Source organism: Mycteria americana, chromosome 25 (assembly GCF_035582795.1).
Source record: "Mycteria americana isolate JAX WOST 10 ecotype Jacksonville Zoo and Gardens chromosome 25, USCA_MyAme_1.0, whole genome shotgun sequence".
NCBI classification, from domain to species: Eukaryota; Metazoa; Chordata; class Aves; order Ciconiiformes; family Ciconiidae; genus Mycteria; species Mycteria americana.
Genome location: NC_134389.1, coordinates 3,493,613 through 3,513,949, shown reverse-complemented (window position 1 = coordinate 3,513,949; position 20,337 = coordinate 3,493,613). Strand labels below are relative to the sequence as shown.

General features: G+C 40.2%; 1 protein-coding gene across 3 annotated transcripts in view; it reads left to right on the top strand.

The window, feature by feature from the left end:
- Window positions 1–20,337, top strand: part of ASH1L (ASH1 like histone lysine methyltransferase) — a 63,700-nt gene that overhangs the window by 25,620 nt on the left and 17,743 nt on the right. For all 3 annotated transcript variants that reach the window (XM_075525160.1, XM_075525162.1, XM_075525161.1), the window contains exons 4-11: window positions 1,747–1,848; window positions 5,143–5,884; window positions 6,999–7,178; window positions 14,068–14,162; window positions 16,891–16,964; window positions 18,533–18,578; window positions 18,804–18,912; window positions 19,283–19,489. In XM_075525160.1, the coding sequence (XP_075381275.1) occupies window positions 1,747–1,848; window positions 5,143–5,884; window positions 6,999–7,178; window positions 14,068–14,162; window positions 16,891–16,964; window positions 18,533–18,578; window positions 18,804–18,912; window positions 19,283–19,489 (1,555 nt within the window). The remainder of the gene's footprint in view (window positions 1–1,746; window positions 1,849–5,142; window positions 5,885–6,998; window positions 7,179–14,067; window positions 14,163–16,890; window positions 16,965–18,532; window positions 18,579–18,803; window positions 18,913–19,282; window positions 19,490–20,337) is intronic.

Below are 20,337 nucleotides of genomic sequence, written 5' to 3'. Positions count from 1 at the left end.
AGAAGATATGTATATGTAAGAAAGAAAACAGAAATAGGTCCTTCCTCCTATTATCAGCAAAGATGCCATTGCCAGTTTTGTCCCTTAACCTTTCAATAGTCATGAGATTTCTATAGCTTTTTAAAGATAGTTTTTAACTTAAGTAATGGTAATTGTGATTGCTGCTGCCTGATGACATCTTGCAGTGATAAGCCAATATCTAATGATTTTTTTTTTAATACTAAGCCCTGTGCATTCAGAACATACAGTGAAACACATTTTGCAGGTGCCTAAAATCCAATAATGCATTATACTTGTTCGTGTGTAGATAATAATCTCTCTCATTTGTTTGGACCCTGGGGTTTTTACGTATTTGCCGTGGGTGACCGAAGAGAAAATTTTTTTTTTTGTGACAGGATCTTAGAAAGGAAATGTTAACATAGCAAGAGGCAAATCTCAAGAAGTACTTAAGAATTTTTTCTAGCTTTTCAGCTTTCTGCAGTTTATAGGGTCTCACATGAAGCAGTTCTGCCTGAGGAGTGGAAGAGAAATGCTTTTACAAAGCAAGGTGGATTGAAAATCATCTGGCCTGCCAGGCAGAGGGTTGGGATCAGCAACACAAAGCCCAACTGGAGGCCAGTCGTTCGCAGTGTACCCCAGGGATCAATATGGGGTCCAATACTATTTTACTTCTTCACTAATGACCTGGATGATGGGACAGAGTGCACCCTCAGCAAGTTCGCAGATGATACAGCTGGGAGGAGTGGTGGATACACCAGATGATTGTGCTGCCATTCAGAGGGACTGTCACTGGCTGGTGGAGTGGGCTGGAAGGACTCTTATGAGGAACAGTGTCTTGGGATGGAGTAGGAAGAGCATTGCCAGCAGGTTGAGGGTGATGGTTATTCCCCTCTACTCAGCCCTAGTGAGACCACATCTGGAGTGCTGTGTCCAGTTCTGGGCTCCCCAGGACAAGAAAGGCATGGACATACTGCAGTGAGTCCAGTGAAAAGCCACAACGATGACTAAGGGATTGGAGCGTCTGTCATACAGAGAGGCTGGGAGAGCTGGGATTGTTCAGCCTGGAGAAGAGAATGCGCAAAGGAGATCTTACCAATGTCTACATGTGCCTGATGGGAGGGAGTAAAAAAGAAGGAGCCACACTGTTCTCAGTGATGCCTAGTGACAGGACAGGAGGCAATGGGCACACGCTGAAGTACAGGAAATTCTGTTTGTACATAAGAAAAAAGTGTCTTACTGTAGGGGTGATTGAACTCTGTGTTGTGGAGTCTCCATTGTTGGACATGTTGAAAACCCAATGGAACATGGTGGCTCTGAGCAACCTGCTCTAGTTGACACTGGTTTGAGCAGAGTGGTTGGTCTAGGTGATCTGCAGAGGTCCTTTCCAAACTCAACTCTTCTGTGAAAATCAAGGAATGAAGCTAGGGGGTTCCTTTGAAAGTAGGAATATGGGGGGGGTTGTTTTCTTTTTTTACATAAAAGCTAATACTCTGATGATATTTAGTGGCTTTTTCTCATGGCTTGTTTACTGTCCTACCTATGCCATTAGCCTGTGAGAAATTCCTTCTTGATGGTCCATTTCCATCCATGTCCACCTACATGCATCATAGCAAGCAAGTGTTCCTAAAGCCAAAAAAGAGTAATCTTAGTTTGAATATTTAGCATCTACAGTGTGTTGTATTGGCACTGCCAGACTGAAATGATTTTTTTTTTTTGTGCTTTTCTCTTCCCTGATCTGCTTTTCAGGCACTTTGCTGACGCAGGACAAACCTTCCCAGAGGCAGTCAGAGAGCACAAACTGCAGCCCTTCCAGAAAGAGATCAACATCTGAGAGCACATCTTCTACAGGCAAGTAGTATTTGGTGACCTTGTTTTTGAGACCAATTCTATGCTAAGACCTATGCTGCTACAGACAGCTGAGACAGCATTGCTATGAGAACTTTAACAGCAGCAATATGGTGATGGAGATACCGAGTTTTTCCGCTTATATTTTAGGATACAAGTACTGCAAATTGGGTTATAGAATAGGGAAACTTGAGCTGTCACTTCTAGAAGCAGCAGCATAGCTATGGCAGAATGGAATTTGGTTCCTCATCAGGTTAAATTAGTCTTCATGAAGCTCAATGCTTTAATGCTACCAAGACCTGTGACACTACAGTTAATCAATGAATTAGATGAGTAGATTCATTCCTCCATGGGGAAGAGCTTGACTTCTGTGCTGTTCTGAAGGCAGACAGTTTTCTGCCCTCAGGTAGCTAACTGTTAGGATCAAGACGAGGTGTGCTGGTATGTTTTCTTCGTAGCATGTAAGAATCCTGCTAAGGTGCTGGAGGATGACAAGCAGCTCATCCCAGTCATCATTAATGATACAGTTGTGAATTACCCTAGGCAGGTCAAAAGTGATAGTAGGAGAGAGAGGGAAGTACTGAAAGCCATGGGAACTCTGATAGCATTCTCATCGATTCTATCAAATGAGGACCAAGTCTCAGATGCACAAAATCATCATGAAGTTGAGCAAATGTATGCCAACAGGGTACTGAGGGAGCTGGCTTTCTCAGCCATGGGGCGATGTACTGTGCAGGTTGCTGCTTGAGGAAGTCCATCTTTATTCACTTCACGAGGAAGGGAAAGGTACTTCTGATGCATTTTGAGCTTTCTTTTGTAAGGAGGTCAGACTCGTGCAGTCACACTGTGTGTGAATGCATGCAGGTCGCTGTCTGTCCCATTTTCACACCTACAGAACTGTCGAATCTATTGACCAAACTGTCAGAGGGAAGATCTGAAAGTGTTCATTTCCTGTATATTACAGGCAAGTTGTCTGCCAGGTAGTAAAAATAGAACCTGTTTGCAGTCCTTCTGAGGAAAATGCGATGTGAGCTTACCTATGATTGGACACAAAAAAATCCGTAATGTTGACCAATTTTGTAAGAAGCCCAGTTGTAGAAAGAACTCCTGTTAGCAGAATTCAAACGTTCTTAGGCACCGAAGTTGATTGCAGATTTGTAGTAAACATCCTTAGGATTGGTACTTACAGAACAAGTTATGATTTCCATATAGGAAGAATGTGCCAAAATGGCTATTTCCTCCTCCCTTTAAACAGATATTTGCAACAGATGCTTTATTCAGCATATGCTAAAGGAAGTCGTCTGCAGTGAAGTATTATTCTCTTTTTTTCCTCTCTGTCTTGTTAACGTTCGTTTACTTACTCATACTGCAACTCCAATCAGTGTAACTCTATGTATAGGAAGGTGTTAAAAGTTCAGGCATTTTTTGTGCAGGAGAGCATAAGAATGAAATGAATCACAAGTTTGTCAACTTCAAAGTCATTGAACTGATGATGCAGCTGAAAAGACTAGCCTTTGTTATATTTTCCGTAGATCTGGAATGCATGTGGGATTTCAGTGTGTTTGTCAGAGAGCTGCTTTGTTACCCAGGGCTGCAAGTGTGCCTGACCAGGGCTGCAGCTGTTTTGGGGATCACAGCCTTCAGTTGTCCCATCCTTTAGGATCAGTTTCCGAGCAGAAACACTAGTTCAAGGACATCCATTAGACTTTGTGTCCAAATGTGTTGTGTTGTATGGTTTGGTTATCACTGGATGGTGCAGCTGTTTACAGAGCTCACTGTGCTAAACAGATGGTGTTTCTGTAAGGAGCCCTGAGCTCCATCCCAATGTGTATTTAAAGACCATAAGAAAATGAAGGGTAATTTATCTTTATTATTTAATCTGAAATTGAAAGCTGAAAGTGTAAATCCTTCCAGTTCTTTCAAAGTTGTTCAGGTTGCTAGGTTTTCCAAGTGATTACAGGTAGGCTTACAGCAGTGACCTGACAAGTATGTTTCTCTGTTCCTTTTTCACCCTGTAGGAAGAACGTTGTTCGTAGGAGGATTTTTAGAACTTGTTATGCTGATTCTTCCTCCTTTAAATTGTGCACTCTCTGAAGCATGTTTTCGTTCGCACTTGCAAATTCATGACTTGGGAATCTTAATGAGGAATACCTTTCTCCCAAGTACCACACTTGGGCTAGTGAGCACTAGGACTAGAAAATATTTATTTTAAACTGTTTGTGCTTTATCCTTGTCAGCTAATGCATAATCTCCCTCCTGTCAAATGATAGAAACCCTTTTATAAAAACATTTTGTTGTCTTCCCTTTAACAGTTACCTTTACACTAGTACGTGCTCTTCAGTCTACAGCCTAGGACCCACTCTACAGCCTAGGACCCACTAGTTTAAGTAGATCTAATCTAAATAATTGGCCGCAATTACATTAACATTTTGTAAATGCTAATGTGCAATTGTGATATATTTATGAGAAGACAGCATCCATTTTATTCCAGAAAAAACAGGGTTTCTTCTGATTAAATGTTATCACTAAGAACCAGCAGGGCAGCTTCAGGAAGCTCTTAGTTTGGAACAAATCCCTTTTTAATACAGCATAGTCTATATGGTTGACCTGGAAATTCTCTTTTTCAAATACTAGTCTGCAGCTCTAAAGCATGTAACATTTTATTTTTAAAGTGAGATCTAACTTTACTTCCTGTGTAAATAACCTTTCTCTTTTGTCCAGATATTTTGATTTACCTTTATCCAAGCCTGTTCTTTATTGCAACCAGTTCTGTCATCATGTTTGTCTTTTTGATAAAGAAACTGCAAGAGCAATTAAAAAGTTGTTTCAGTACTTCCAAACTACTGAAAAGAAAAATCAGTGTAAAAACATTTCAGATTTTTTTTATCAGTATCAGCTCAATTTTTTATCAGTATTTAATTTTTCTGTGCACAGAGGGTTTCTTATTTTTAGTGTTGAATAGAAAGAAAATTGAGAAGAGTTCTGGACTGTATGTACGTAGGGAATGCTCTCATTGCTCTTTGCTGTTAGAAGTGGCAGACTGCATGTGAATAAAGAGAAAATCATTGTATGTTAAAACTGATGATATAAAATGTAGGCTTTCTGCTTACTTGCATCGCTAGGTCCCTTTCCCGTTAGAACTTGTGTTACAGAAATTGGTGTCTTGTCATTGAATGTTCCAGGCAATTATAGGCGATAAAAGGCTGTCAGTCCATCCAACTACTGTATTTTAATTCCAGCCTTATTTGATTATATCTCAAGTCTGTTTCAGTGTATGTCTGTCTGTTTGTGTTTCAGTGATTGGAGTTCCTACCCGGGGAGCAAGGCTGGCAACTGCTGTTGATGATTCAGTGGATAGCTTACTGCAGCGCATGGCACAACACGAAGGCCAGGCTACTTTGGACAAAACCTTAGAAGCAGTCATTGCAAATGTGTCTGTTCCACCATCAGCTAGTCCTGCTCGAAACCACAACAGGGAGAGAGGTCTGGGGAAACAGGACAGCCTCATAGCTCCAGCAATTCCCAGCAGCTCCTGCAGCGATAGTATCTCGCTTCTGTCAGACAGACTACCAAACAGCTATTCCCCACATCATCTCAAGAGAAGTGTTGTTGAAGCCATGCAGCGACAAGCTAGGAAAATGTGCAATTATAACAAGATCTTGGCAACAAAAAAAAATCTTGACCACGTCAATAAAATTCTGAAAGCCAAAAAGCTGCAAAGGCAGTCACGGACAGGGAATAATTTTGTGAAGCGCAGGCCAGGTAGGCCCCGGAAATACCCAATGCAGGCTGTCGTTTCAATGCAAGCTTTCCAGGCAGCTCGACTGGTCAGTCAGGAGTTAGATAAAAGAGAAGAAAGCAGCAGTCCCTTACACCTTGGACCTGATACCATCACAGATGTGATTGAAGCTGTAGTGCAAAGTGTGAACTTGAATACAGATCACCGAAAAGGCTGGAAGAGAAAGAGGTGGCTTGCGGAGGAACAGGCCAGGAAGCGACAAAAGTCTTTACCAGAAGATGAACAGGAGAGCAATAAGAGGTAATTCCCTTACAGTTTTGTACCCTCAGTATAGTCATTGTTGATTTTATAGCATTTCAATCCATTAAGGAATCCTACTCTAATGACCTCTGCTTGATATATTTGTTTTTATTAAGTTCAGTTTAGAGGGAACCAACATGTCAGTTTTAAGTATGCTTAGGGTCTTTCTAAGTTACTGAAGACACCCAAAATGGGATGGAATCTCAGGTAATCTAAAGCTGTCAGTTTTGTGCTTGTGTTTGAAGTGAAGCAAGTTTTATGATTGTCTGGTGAAGAATACTTTTAATGAGTTGGTAACCGATTGGTTTACTGATGAGATACTGTAGCAAAGATTGTTCCTTCATCGTGTGTGGAATAAGGAACTGTAAGAGCTACATGCGCCCTGGGAATCTTAAAGAGTGTGACTCATGCATTACAAACAAATGCTTACAAGCAACACAGAATGTCAGGTGAGATCAGTTGATATACAGCAAACAAAGAGTAAAACCAAAGCAGCAAGGAGGGGTTAAGGTGTGCACCTGTGCAATTACTGGCTAGTAAAGGACCACACCAGAAATCTATCTCTGGTCTAATCTTCACGTGCTTATCCCCAAACTCTTCCAGAAGTCTTCCTTTGTGTGTTTTCAGAATAGTTCTGAAAAATAACCATCCATTTGTGTTTCAGAAATGAATACTGCAATATAGGCATTTAGAGTCACAGAATGTTGCTGGAACCACATGTTCGAAGGGTGTATTGTATGGCTCTCCTGAAGGCTAAGAAATGGTTTACCACATGCTATTTTTTAGACTACAAAAGCAGATAGCATAAGCCACCTTCTAAATTACTCAACTGATGCTCCAATGATAAACATTAGCAGTACAAACAACATTTTTTTAATAATTAATAACATTACTATTAAAAGATTGTACATTTCTTATGATTATCCTTAACCACCACTTGATCATGATCATTGCACTGCATGTTTTTAAATAGCTGAGACATCTAGTAATTCAGAAACATGGACTTTCTTTTTCTACTGACCAGATTATAGAGAGGAATAATGAAATATGGCAAGATAATCTTTACGGTAAGAAATATGGCAAGATAATCTTTAATCTTTACTTTTTCTTCCAGTTTTTCTGAGACAGTAGCTGAACCTCCCAGTCCACATGATGCCATTGGGAAACCGCATGAATCTGAAAACACTGAACAGCCTTTGCCTCCTCTAGCCCAGCGTGAGAAAAAAGCGCCTCGACCCCCGAAGAAGAAGTATCAGAAGGCAGGGCTCTACTCTGATGTGTACAAAACAACAGAGTAAGTAATACCAGCGAAAAGCTGCTGTCTGATATTCCAGTGGAAACTGTCTCCTTTCAGCTAGAGCCATAAAGAGCTGCTACTAATGAGTAGCTGAAATAAAACCATCAACTTAATTCAAGCCTGTGAAAAATTACATGCATGATAATTATCAGAATCTGACCCACTGAAGATTTAAAATGTAACCCCAGTCAGAAAGCAGCCTCCACCAATCTGAAAGTGTTTCTGAGTATCGACCTTGAAGAAGGTAAGAGAGCTTCATTTGACAATCTTAACGATCACAGCAGTAAAAGTGCTGGGAGAGCTTGAGGTGTTCAGGTACTGAGTACAGTGTCTACATAAAAGGGATCATTAGTTTTCTATTTTTATTGACTGAATGACAGCAACTGGTCATCTTTTGTGTGAAAGAATTTCAGATATGCACCCTGTTCATTTCACAGTGAAGTGAGGTTCATCTCCTTCACTTTCTATGAGATGTTTACAGTAAAAATCCAGCATTCTTTTATTTTTTTCACAACCAGCAACCAGTGAAAAACCTAGTGTCCATTAGAAAGTGGGCATCTCCTGTTTCTGGTAACCAGCCCACTTCTGCTTCCATTTGTAGTTACATGTTTTCTACAGCCATTTGAACAAATGTGTTGAAGTCAAGAATTTGCACTTCTCTTATAACATGATCTGACACATTAAAAAGAGAAAACTGGGCACCTTCTCTTTATGTTGTAGACCACTTAAAAATGTTACAGAGACCACTGGGAGACCGCTAGTATAGTTTATCGGCTGCTCCTGGTGTCTTCTGCTTCCATAGTAGAACAAAGGCATCGATGAAAGGATCAAGACTCTAAGGAAGAAACAAAGATATAGGTCTGATCAAAGTGAGACTGCTTATGTTTCTGATAGTTTGAAAGCAGATGTGCTAAAATTTTTAGCATTTGGATGTTCTGTCACTGGTATACACAATCATGCAACATTCAAATATTCTGTCATAAAAATTAGGTCTGCTGCCTTAGGAGGAGACCTGAGAGAGTCTTCTCTTTTTCTTCATTTTAAAATGTTAGTTACGTTAGGGCTTGGCAGCCCTAGTCAGCCAAGGGTGGACCTTTGTTTCATAGACAGTAAGCAAACATGTCATTTGAAAAATTGTCTGAATACAGAAAGTCAAGGTTTGTAGGTATTGTGGATGATGATGGAATTGAGTTCACCACCCTGGAGAAGGCCACGAGAAAGCTGAGCTCTGCTTACAACCTTCCCTCTCCCATCATATTTTGTGTTGCCGTTCCCTGGAAGCTTAAGGAGGTCTGATTTGGTCTTCCTCTTTGCCTGTTGCTCCACATACAGAGTTCTTCTCTTGCACTGATACTGATGTTTGTGATGAGCTGCTTAAAAACACTGAGGAAACTTTACCATACCAAGGAAGCAAATGCTGCCTGCACAATCTGGACTGCCTCTCTGCATGGTTGTTTGAACGCTGATACTGAAACGAAGCATGGAAATGCATAGCTGGGCAAGGACAGAACTGTGGCCATCTCGATTTAGGTGTCTTGTCTTACAGCAAGGTGCAGCTGGAAGGGCTGATTCCACCATTCCTTCATGCTGGCACTGGGTCTCTTTACTAAATTTGTTCAGCAAACTGAATCAGCAGAACAATAGTCACTTTTTTTATAATTAATTTTTCTGCTGATTTAACTTGCTGTTCCAGTTCTACTGCACAATCAGGCATATGTCAGTGCAAGAGGAGAGCAGAAGTTCATGTTGTTACCCTGTTATTTGTGTAACTTCCTGCTGTATGAGTATGAAAACATGATCTGAGTTGAGAACAAAAGTGCAGCTCTGTAATCGTACGGCACCCTCTAGTGATGGTACAGTTAAGTGTTATCACTGTCTCCATTACAACAGTTCTGCATTCTCTATTAACAGGTGTTGTACTCACTGTCTTTCTGGATTTCTGTTTGCAGTGTTCAGTTGCAGACACTGCCTTAAAAGCTATTTTCCTACTGTATTGAATCTTTCTTAAATAATTCCTAAAGGCCATTAGAAGTAGTGGAAGTTTTACTGAGGTTTACTGTTACAATTTAGAGCCTCTGTCTAGATCAGTCATATCCGACTGCTAAACAGCAGCACAGAAAATGTTTGTCATGTCATTGCCAGTTTTAGTCTGCTGTTAAAAGAGAAAAGTCTGCATTATTTCTCTGCACCACTTGTCTTGTACAACTTGCTTCAATAGGATTTCGCCTTGATCTAGAAACTTTATTAAAACACAGTGAAGAAGGCTCAGACTTTGATTCCTTGCAAATGAACTAAGAATGAAAGGAATGGTTTCTGGAGTCAGTCTCAGTTCTACCTCAATTTCCGAATGCAGTTTTGTAGACAGCATTAGCTGATCTGACATTAACCTCCACAGTTTTCCAGAATGCTCAGCTCCCACTGGAAGAATTACACAGATCTTTTGCTGCAGTGTGTGGTTGCACAAAGGGAGGTGTTGTACAGGAGTCATTATCTATTTACCCAGCAGTGGCTTTCCTAGAGGACTGCAAAGTCTAGTTCACCGAATAAATTTAATAATAATTAGTAAATCGTTGATTAATCAAAATGTCATATACTGTTTAGGGAAATATAGTATTTTTATATGATATATGATTTTTATCAGTAATAACAAATATGAGTCCGCATTGCAAAACTGTAATCTGTAGTATTTGCTGTGATCAACACTGAATTGCATCTCACCCATCGTGAGGTATCCATAGCTGGTCAAAGACTGTGGTTGCACGGTGTAGTTTAGTGCAGGCCTGTTGCTTTTCTGGGATGTGGTGTTTCCACGTGATAGGCATGTTGCTCCTACAGTGCCTCCATTTTGCTGATGTTAGAGTTTGTGGAGCTGCAGGGTGACTCAGAGTAGGTAATTGAACATTTTAGAAGCAAACCTATTGAAAAATCAGCCAGCTGAATTAAAATGATGGTCTAAGATGGCAGTTCAGCAAATGCTTTAAGTTGGCATAAGCTAATACTGCACTAAAAGAATCAGTTTTACTTTCTCCTCACCTTTGTGGCTTCTTCCTATCCCTGTGCTGTCTCTTCCTTTGTCCCGTCCCTTTGTCCCAGATGAGCAGGACAACTGAACCAGGCTGGGATAGTGATTCAGATGAAATCCAGCATTCCACAGTAGGTTTCCTGGTGCAGTTAACCTTGCAGTCATACCAACAGTTATGCCAGCAGAAGGTGGGGAGCATCAAAGCCAGATTATACCGACTTAAAATGTTTGACAAACTACGGTCTCAGAGAGAAAATTGGGCTCCACGCCTCAAAGATGTAATTCCGCATTCCACAGAGAACTAATCCCAGCCAACACGGTCAGAGTGTAGGGAGAAGACACTAGAAACTGGAGAGGGGGAACAGAAATGGAACACCATATCAGAAAGAAAGCACGGAGAGGGATGGAGAGAAATAGAGGTATGGGAAAGAAGACTGTGGTTCTGGTCTTTGTTCCATTCTTAATTTGCCTGAGACTTTAGATTGACGTTTTGAGACTAAGCCTGACATTCAGCCTTTGCAGAATGGTACAAAATGTTCTCATCTTCAGCAAAAAAATCACTTTGCCATTGCTCTGTTGTTGGGAGCTTGCAAAGAGAGGTCAGGTTAGTCTATTGTTTGTAAGTGGACCATATACAGAATAGGTATTTTAAATTTGTCCCCACAGAAACTGAACCAAACAACTTTAGGCAGTGGATTATAGAGAGGGGAAGCATTTCTTCTCTAGCCAGGCTTATGTTTCAGTCCGTCAAGTGATCAGAAATGTACTCCCCCAGCTTACTGTTGAAAGTATGCTAACCTGAAGTATTAGAAGGGATCATTTCTCTGTGATTATGGTGAGGTCTCACCCTATTCTAACTGGCTTGCTTGAAAAGGGGAGGGGATGATCCTGGCTTTCTGGAGAGATCTTTTGCTTTTCAACTGCAACAATCATCATATCTGCTTATCGAGGGAAACACCTTAAAGAGCATGGTATCAAAATGAGCAGGTACTTGTCCTTGATAGCAGCACAGAGTCGGCTGATCCTAGGAGACTGCGAGGACAGTCAGTTTAGTCCTGGGAATTCCTGCAACCTGTGCCATCTGTAGCGAGGTGTATCTAGCTAGTAAGCATTCCAGCTTAGTTAAAAAATTACATGAACAGAATGTGATCCAAGCAGTAGCAAAGGAAACTTGTCGTCAATCCCACAGCCTCGAGTGAGGCGAGTCAGACAGACCAGACAGTGGTACCCAGCGTCAGCCAAGAGTCCGGATTGCCAGACCAGTTTGTGGTGATGAGGCAGGCCAAGGTTAAGTGGGGAAGTCTATCTGCAGGTCAGGATCAGGTCTAGTGATGGTAACTGGGGTCAGACACAGTCCAGGATTGCCGGCCAGGGTCAAGCCAGGAAGCCAGTGCATGGCTCAGCCACCAGACCCACAGCTCCTGTGGCTGTGGCTGAGCTGGAGAGGGGTGCACTCACAAGGCAGTCCGGGCAGGGACTGGATGTCCAGGGCTGAGCGTCGATGGAGCGTGGGGCCCATGGGCAGAGGGTGTGGATAGAAGCCTCCTGTGAGGCTGGTCGGGGTCATAAAGGTGTGTTGGTGGCACTTGGGGCCCTGACTCCAAATTTAAGCTTCTGCGAGGTTATCGGCATGCCTCAGCAAAGTGAAAGGGAGAGGTCTTCTCGTAAAGACAGTAGCTAAACCCAAAACCAGAACCTTTATTGCCTGCCAGAAACCCCAGCTTAAAATAGCTCATTATCTTCCTAGTGGGAATATGTGGGTCTGTTAATACAGACCTTTTCTTGATAGTGTAGAGAGGCCTTTTTTAATTCATGAGTCTTTTCTGGCATGGTATTTATGTTTATAAAACTGTGTGTGTTGTTTATACTTGATTATTTTAGTATATTCCCTTTTTTCGTGAATAATTATGCTTTATTTTGACGTCTCAGCCTTTCCCTCTGAAGTCCCTGAAGTATTGATGGCCTTTGTTCAGCTTACTGATTTGTCATAACAATTTTTTACATGCCTCTAACAGTACTTCATCGCTGCGTTTGGAAGGAAAGCAGAGTAGGTGCTTTCCCCAGTGTTCTTTGTGACTAGGTCTAAGACAGGTGTGTCTGCAGTGCCTGAAGAAATGCATGTTATATTTTGTGTTTTTAGATAATTGCCTTCTGCGTTTCCTTTCCACACTGGTTTCCTCCTTGCCGTTTATTTACCATAATTTATTTTTCCGTTGGCTTCCTTTACACTGAATACGTGGGCGTTAAAGGGTGCACATTTGGCTTGAATTAAGTCACCTTTCTATTGAATGTTTTTCATTTTTTCTTTGCCTTTGGTTTAAGAATTTGCTTGCCTCTTGGAAATGGAGGTTCACGCTTTGCCTTTTCAAAATACCTTTCCTTTTCCTTTTGATAAGAACTTGCTTTACAGGTCTTGTAAGTAGTTATTTTATGGCCTTTCTTTGCAAGTCTTAGCGATTCAGTGCAGCACAACTTGAAAGGATAGAAGACGAGATGGGGCTTGGGTTGCTTTTTGGGGGGCGTTGTGGGTTGGGTTTTTTTTAATCCTCTCTAGAATATCATTTTTGCCTGGTGGGCAAAAGAGCTGTCTGTTTGCCAAAGCAAATGAAATTAATTCCTGCCATTAGTAAAGAGAGGGTCATATTCTTTAAAAACCATAACCTTTATTGTTTGTGAGAATGTTACTGCTTTTTGATTAGGAGAGCTATGTATCCACCTGTATACATTAAGTTAGATGCAAGTGTATGATAATAGCTAGAGCCTTGCCATATAACTCGATTAAAAAGAGAGTTGTTTAATGAAGAGTATATGCAGCCTTTAGCTCATCAGAGCCCTCGTTTGAGCAGTATGCCTTAGCTTTTATTTCACTAAAATTTAGTAACTTGTTGCACTTGTGAAATAAGTACCAGAAATCCAGAAAGTGTTAGAAGAGTATGTGAACCACAAACCATTGCAATCTATTGGTTCTGTTTCTGACCTTCAGTAATTCTTTTCAGTTGTTGATATCTGTATCTCAGAATTTGTTTTTAACTTGCATTTCCATTCACTAGTTAAACGATACCACGTTTTTATTGAGTCAGCTTTCAGTTATATGTCCAGTTATTAAAACAAACCCCTTAAAAAACTTCAGTAAACTTTAATAGGCTTCAATATAATTTTAATCTTTGGTATATTTAACATTTACAAATCTCTTCTGAATGTTGCAGGGCTGCAGTACTAAATATAACCACATCAGTTTTTTCTCTCCATACTTTGTCAGTAGCCAAAAGGAGATGTTTATAAAAGACAGGGTACTGAGCTAGGTGGTTTCACATCTGTCTGACCCATACAACAATTCTTATTTCGTATTCCTATTTTTTCCTTCTGTAAAGGGAGTGTCTCATTGCCTTTTTAACCCCAATTTCTGTTCTTTTCCTGCTTTTCTTGATGAACAGCCTTCTAAAGGAGTAGCATGTAAACATTTGCTCTTAGCAAATTAGGAAAGCAGACACTATACATGTATAACATGTCAAATACCTAAGCAAGCAACATCAGATATGATTTGTTGATCTTCTTTTATTTTTGTAGTCTTAGTTATTACTTACATATCACATACTAGGAATGTAAAGTTGATGGTGTCCCATTAGGTGTTGCCTGAATAGTAGTTACGGAGAAAAATCAAATCACGAGTTTTGAAATGGATGTGATAAGTGTATTTGGCAAGCAACCTGGAAATGAATTATTTTGGCCACTTCTATTATTATTCTCTTGCCTAATGTTCTAGACATTCATGCCTTAATTAAAACAGAAAATGTGGTTTTTGCAAATGACAGGTGTTCCTCATTCTGATTTTTTTTTTTTTCTTTTTGTCCCTGTCGTCCACAGTCCGAAGAGCCGTCTCATACAATTAAAGAAAGAAAAGCTCGAGTACACTCCTGGAGAGCATGAGCATGGATTGTTTCCAGCCCCTATTCACGTTGGTGAGTATTTCATGTGTGTTGTAGTTGTTGGGAAACAAATATCGCACTTAGGTGACATGGAAGTAGTCTGTTTGGACTTCACAATCTCTCTGCCTCACTCCTTTTTTTTTTTTTTTTTTTTTTTTTTTAGTTTTATTGCTTTGCCAGGTTACTCATGTCTTTCAGCATATGAACTTTGCCAAAGGTCACACTCATCTCTCTGTGTTCTTCAGTGCTAAAGTTTTACTCAGGAGAGGCTTTTTTTTCTTTTTTGCTACATGAACTTTGTTCTCATTTTTTGCTTACCGTAAGAAAGTTACCAGTCTAGTTTAAAACCTGCTTTAACTGCCGTAACACTTTTGCTTAAACAGAGTATGGTAGTCTCCTTTTCAAACGAATATTACAGTAGGATAGCCAGAGACAATTACGACCATTTGTTAAATCTCAAAAACTAAGCATGCAATAATAAATTCCCCCATGTCCCCATGCACTTAATGATGTCTGTCGTTAAGCATAGGTAAAAGTGAGGAAGGATGAAAAACTTGGCTATCGTATAAGTTTTTATTTCATCCCTGTTTTGAGGTCTCAGGTAGAACAGAAATGAGGTTTAGAGCTTCTCTTTGCCTTCTGCAGAAAGAAGCCATAACCTAAGGCTAGCATGAGCATTTAGAGCTCATGGAGTTCCAGGGTGCTGTTCACAAGTTCAGACCACTGGACTGGACTGCCTGGAGGGGATGGCCATGAACTCCCAGACTAACATTTTTGCAGCTCATGTCATTTCCCAGGACAAAACAAGATTGATTTATTTTTCAGGTAATTGTTTCAGCTTTTAAAATTCTGTGATTTATTACTTCAAGTACTGTCATGCAAAGAGAGTTTGGGAAATTCCACATTGTTCAGTAGGAATATTTGCCCCATCAGATACAAACATGTAATTGGTTTGTCGTCTTTAACTGAACTTTTTTGCTCCATGCACAACTTTGACTTTCACAGAGGGGTAATAGCAGGCGAAGAGTTTGACAGATCTGTGTGAATCAGTAACTGCAAAACAGGTTTCAGAACTGAAGGTGTTAATTTAAATTCTCAAAAATGTGACCTTTCTCAATTCCTTTTTGAATTGGGTCATATAACTCTGTTGTGCGACGGAACCATCTGTTGGGATGCTCAGGTTCACTTTGCAGTGCCACAATCCTGTTCTCTTTTCTCTTCACGAGGCCCCAACCCCACGTTTGTTTGTGCTAGCAGACACAAACAAGCTCCTGCACTGATGATAAAGCTGCTTCGATTACTCTGTATCAGGTAGCTGGAGAGTGGTTTAACCGCAGAGCAGAGTTACAAGGTTTAGGACTCTGCCAGATGACTGCACTAGTGCCCACTTGACGAGGGCTGGAGGGACCTTCCATGCGCTCCAGGCACGGTGCCAGGGCACCTGAAAGAGCCTTTTGTTTTGCCCACTGAGGTCATAGAAGTGAAAGCAAATTCCAGGCAGTTTTAGCTCTTTCCTGGAACCTGCTATGGATGAATAAAGCATTGAAAATGAAAAGTAATTTAGGAGTAAATTGTAAGGAAAACATTACAATTTTTATTTTCCAGTGGCGAGGGCATGCATGTGAATTTACATGAAACCACAGACTATTACTGGAGGACCGTAAAGGCACTTGTTAACATTTAGAAGAGCTGGGAAAATCAGACATGGGACTGACACCTCCTCCTTAGTCACTCCTCTCGCTGCAATTTTGTGACACAGTATTCGGACAAAATGATAAGAGAACATTTTAATCTTGGCTAGAACTAACTTAGCGCTTGTGTCAGACCTCAGGTCTTAGGTTAACAAAGTCTGTAATGGGTCAGTTTCCTTCTTTTGGGAAGAGGTTAGGGGTGACAGTAAATTTTAGAATAGAGACAAAAGCTACAATTAAGTAGTAACTCCTGTCTAAAATGAGTTTCAGTTACCGCTGAAAATACAGATAATCTTGAAGTCTTCCGGAAACATTTAGGAACATGTTTGCCAAGTCTGAATTCGTTCTTAAGTCTCTTTTGGTAAAGGTCGTAGGAACAGGCTTGGATACTATTTTCAAAACTAATTCGGTTTCTTTGAGTACAATATTGTGATTTACCATCTTGCATGAATTGTGCATGCAGATTTTTTTTAATGCATATTTGTTCTCTGTGCTAAATTGTTGTATTCATGTGTACGCAGAAAGCTCAGGAGAAGGTGTCAACTTGGAGATTCTGACACAGAAGTTACTGGTGTTTACTGTAAGGCACAAAGTTGTATTCAGTTTTGTCAGTTATTTGTTGTTGTCCCTTCGGTAGCTGACGTTCAGTGAGCCCTCCCCAGTGGACACCTGCAGGGTTCCTGGCACTGCTTTTAAGAGTTTAACTGTGACTGTTGGAGTTCAATGGCATCCGTAATGCTCAGTCATCCAGGCAGAAGGCAGCTCCCCTCTGCCACCTACCTCGCCAGGCATCCCGTATGTAAGACAGCAGCTTTCCTCGCTGTCGATAAAGGTTTAAACCTGACTACGACAGCAGAATAGAATGCAAAAGGCAGTGTCGTGGAGGGCTCTTCCCTGTGCTTGCCACTAGCAGACAAAATGTTCTGGGAGGATTCTGCTTTTCTGCCTTTTTGACTTTCAGACATCGAGAGGCCCTGTCAGAATTTGGCGGTGTGCCCAGGAGCAGCCCTTTTTCCTCTTGGGGATATGTGAATATGAGTGTGTGTGACTTACAAACCTTTTTGTTTCAGGAAAGTATCTCAGACAAAAGAGAATTGACTTCCAGCTGCCTTACGACATCCTCTGGCAGTGGAAACACAATCAGGTACAAGATAAAAAGTTACTGGTTGCCAAGATTATGGTCAGAAGTCTTAGAAAGAAAATAGCAGGATTCTTACATGAAAGCTGTGTTTATATATCCTGTGTATTGATGAATGTTCTCGTTGCTGCCACTATATGAGGAAAAAAAGGATTTGCGTATGTATTTAATGTGAATAATTTCCATTATTCCATCTCTTGCAAAATAGCGATCCTATGGGTTTCTGCTGAAAAAAGTCATTAATTTTGCTGCAGACTTTTATTTTGGTAGTGTGCCTACTTTCTGCAATGATCTTGTTTTAGACACGCCTCAGGAGAATTCAGATGTACTGCCAGCAGCACTGAGAAATTTCAGGCCTTATTTTTCTTGGATCAATCCCAGCAGAGTGGAATTTATTTTTCACTTGCAAGCTGACATTTTCATACTGAGGAAAGAAGAGAAACTGTTTAACAGTCACATTCTTTTTAAAGAGCTTTAAATATGTGCAAACCTAAAAATAGGAATATTTTTTTCCCTGAGAAGTTTCCACCAAGTGATTTAACACAGGATTTAAGGCTGGAGGGTAAATCTGTCCCCAGCTCTACTGCAAGAAAGCGCTCTCAGACATGTAACTTAAGCATGTAAATGAGCAAGAGAAATTCCCAGGTGGTTGTGGCTCCAACTGCTCTTTGTAATACCACCAAAATCTAATCTTAAAGTAATGATCGTTGTTGACATTTCAGCCGAGGACAGTGTCTTGCCACGTATTGAAGATTACTTACATCTACCTATCTTATCTATTCAATATTACATAAATAATAAATGTATGTGATCTATTTCCTCAGCATTTTCCTTATCGACCTAGAATATTGAAAACCCTTACAGAGTAGTTTTGTTTGTGCAGCGGTTGTATAGTTTGTCCAGTGCCTATCTGCCATATATGTTACTGAGGGAAGGCTATTAATGCAGTCAATGTGTGTGAAATATGTAATAATTTGAAATTATTCCTTAAAGCTTGTTTGAAAAGATGGAATATATATGAAGTTATGAAATGTGATCTAAGCTTCCCTTTTCCCTCCAGTCATCTCCATCTGCAGAGGAAGTTCCTCTAATTAGAAGATGAATCTGCATTTCTCTTGGCTCCTACCTGTAGTCACAGTTTTGATAAGCACCTTAATTTTTCTTTTTCACTTTTTTTAAGTGTCAGCACATGGTACTTCCACCAAAGATGCTTTCTCCAAAGTAGATTTAAATTATTATTCTTCTTTTCAGTATTGAAAAGCACAGCATTGTTCAGAATAGTCTGTCCTCATGGTATCTGTTACCCCTATTGCTCTGTTCAGATAGTATGGGAAGAATAAGCAATATGTTAGAAAACCTGCTCAGCTAACTCATTAAGCCTAAGTTCTACTTATTCAGGTACTTTTTTTGATCTATTTGCTAATGTAGTCTGAGCCTAAAGAAGAGAATGCAGACATATTTTCTAGTAATGATTATGAAACTGTTACTTATGTACAGAACATAATTTCCCTGATTCTTTTGAATAACAGATGCACTTATGCGATGTATTAAAATTTTCTTTCTCTTCCTTTTAGTTGTATAAAAAGCCAGATGTCCCACTTTATAAAAAAATCCGTTCTAGTAAGTAAAATCTCCTTACTAAAATGTGTTAACTGTGGAATTCTCTCATGATACCCCTCCTTTCTGTCATGCTCTTCATCCTACCAAAGACACTTCCACCTTTTTTTGCTTTATGTAATTGGGATGAAAATACTGTAGATAAATAGTTTTATTTTTTCACCTGGAAAGAATTCTCTTCCCTGTTTGGGTTTGGTTTTTTGTTTTTGTTTTGGTTTTTTTCTCCAGATGTCTATGTGGATGTCAAGCCTCTTTCTGGCTATGAGGCCACTACCTGCAATTGTAAGAAACCAGATGATGACACTGGAAAGGGCTGTGTGGAGGACTGTCTTAACAGGTTAGAAATAGTTTGACTGACTATGATAAGAGAAGTTCAATCAACTAATAATATTGTAAGAAAAGAGTTGTGCTGAATGCAACCCCAGTAATAGAAGTATTGTTACAGAGCATACAGGGTAACTTTCTGCTGCAGGTATGCTCCCGCACCTCTTTCTTCAGAGGAGGATCCCATGAAAAGCTCCATTTTGCTGTTTGAATAGCAGTGAGAGCCAGGCTGTGAATCTTTGTGTGAATTATACCTTGAAAACAAGAAGCATTTTAGTTCTTTAATAACTGTTGTTTAACAGTGGATTATTTTTTTTTCCTGGTATGATAGATCTAAAAGTATGCTATTCACCTTCCTTTAACTTCTTTGTGTTTTATTTTAGGATGATCTTTGCGGAGTGTTCACCAAACACCTGCCCTTGTGGTGAACAGTGTTGTAATCAGCGGATACAGAGACATGAATGGGTGCAGTGCCTGGAAAGGTTCCGGGCCGAGGAGAAAGGATGGGGTATTCGTACCAAAGAACCCCTGAAAGCAGGACAGTTTATCATTGAATATCTGGGAGAAGTTGTTAGTGAGCAAGAATTCAGGTAGAAATATTTATTTGCTGCTTTAGCATGGAAGGCTCAATAAATGACTTTAGCATCTATTATCATTGCTGGGAAATCCTTAGACAAAAACGAAGCGGAGAATAAGGGGAAAAAAAGAATGCTTTTCCGGTCACAGCCACCAGAAGGAAGGCTTAGACTTCAGCTTTTTTGATCAACCAGGTTTTTCTCAGTCAAATAGAGAGGAATGATGAGTATTTGGAACGCATCATCTGCCACATCTGCTCTGTAAATGCCAAATGCCACAAGTGAATGTGAATTTGATATCATTATGAGCACTGTGCAGGATTTGAACTGTGCAAGGTAGAATTGAGGGGCAGAATGGGGCAGGAAGGGAAATGAACTTTTGCAGATAGGTATGAAGAAAAAAGAACAAGTGGGACCATTAATAACCAATGAAGGAAAGAAATTGTAGTCTTGTTAACTACATAGCATCATAGGATAACTGAGATTGGAGGGACATACTTGCTACTCGTAGAGCTCCATCAGAAGACAAATGCAATCTTCTCATACAGAGATAACTGCTAACACAACTGACTCTTGTTACTGGTGCTCTCTTGCTAAAAAGAGGTAGCTGTAATCCATGGATGTAATTCCAGAAATTGTGTCCAGTCCCAGATACTGAAAGGGAGAGGCTGATTGTTGTACACATGCATACGTATACACACCAAAGAATGTATACTTGCATTTTCTCTTCCATACACAGGTTATCAACATGAAATGTATACAAATAATCTGCAGAACCCAAAAGGGAGCATTCCAGAAGAGCAAATTTCTAAATTCTAATCCAAGCTCTGTCAATGGCCTTGACTTATAAAAATAGGTATAAT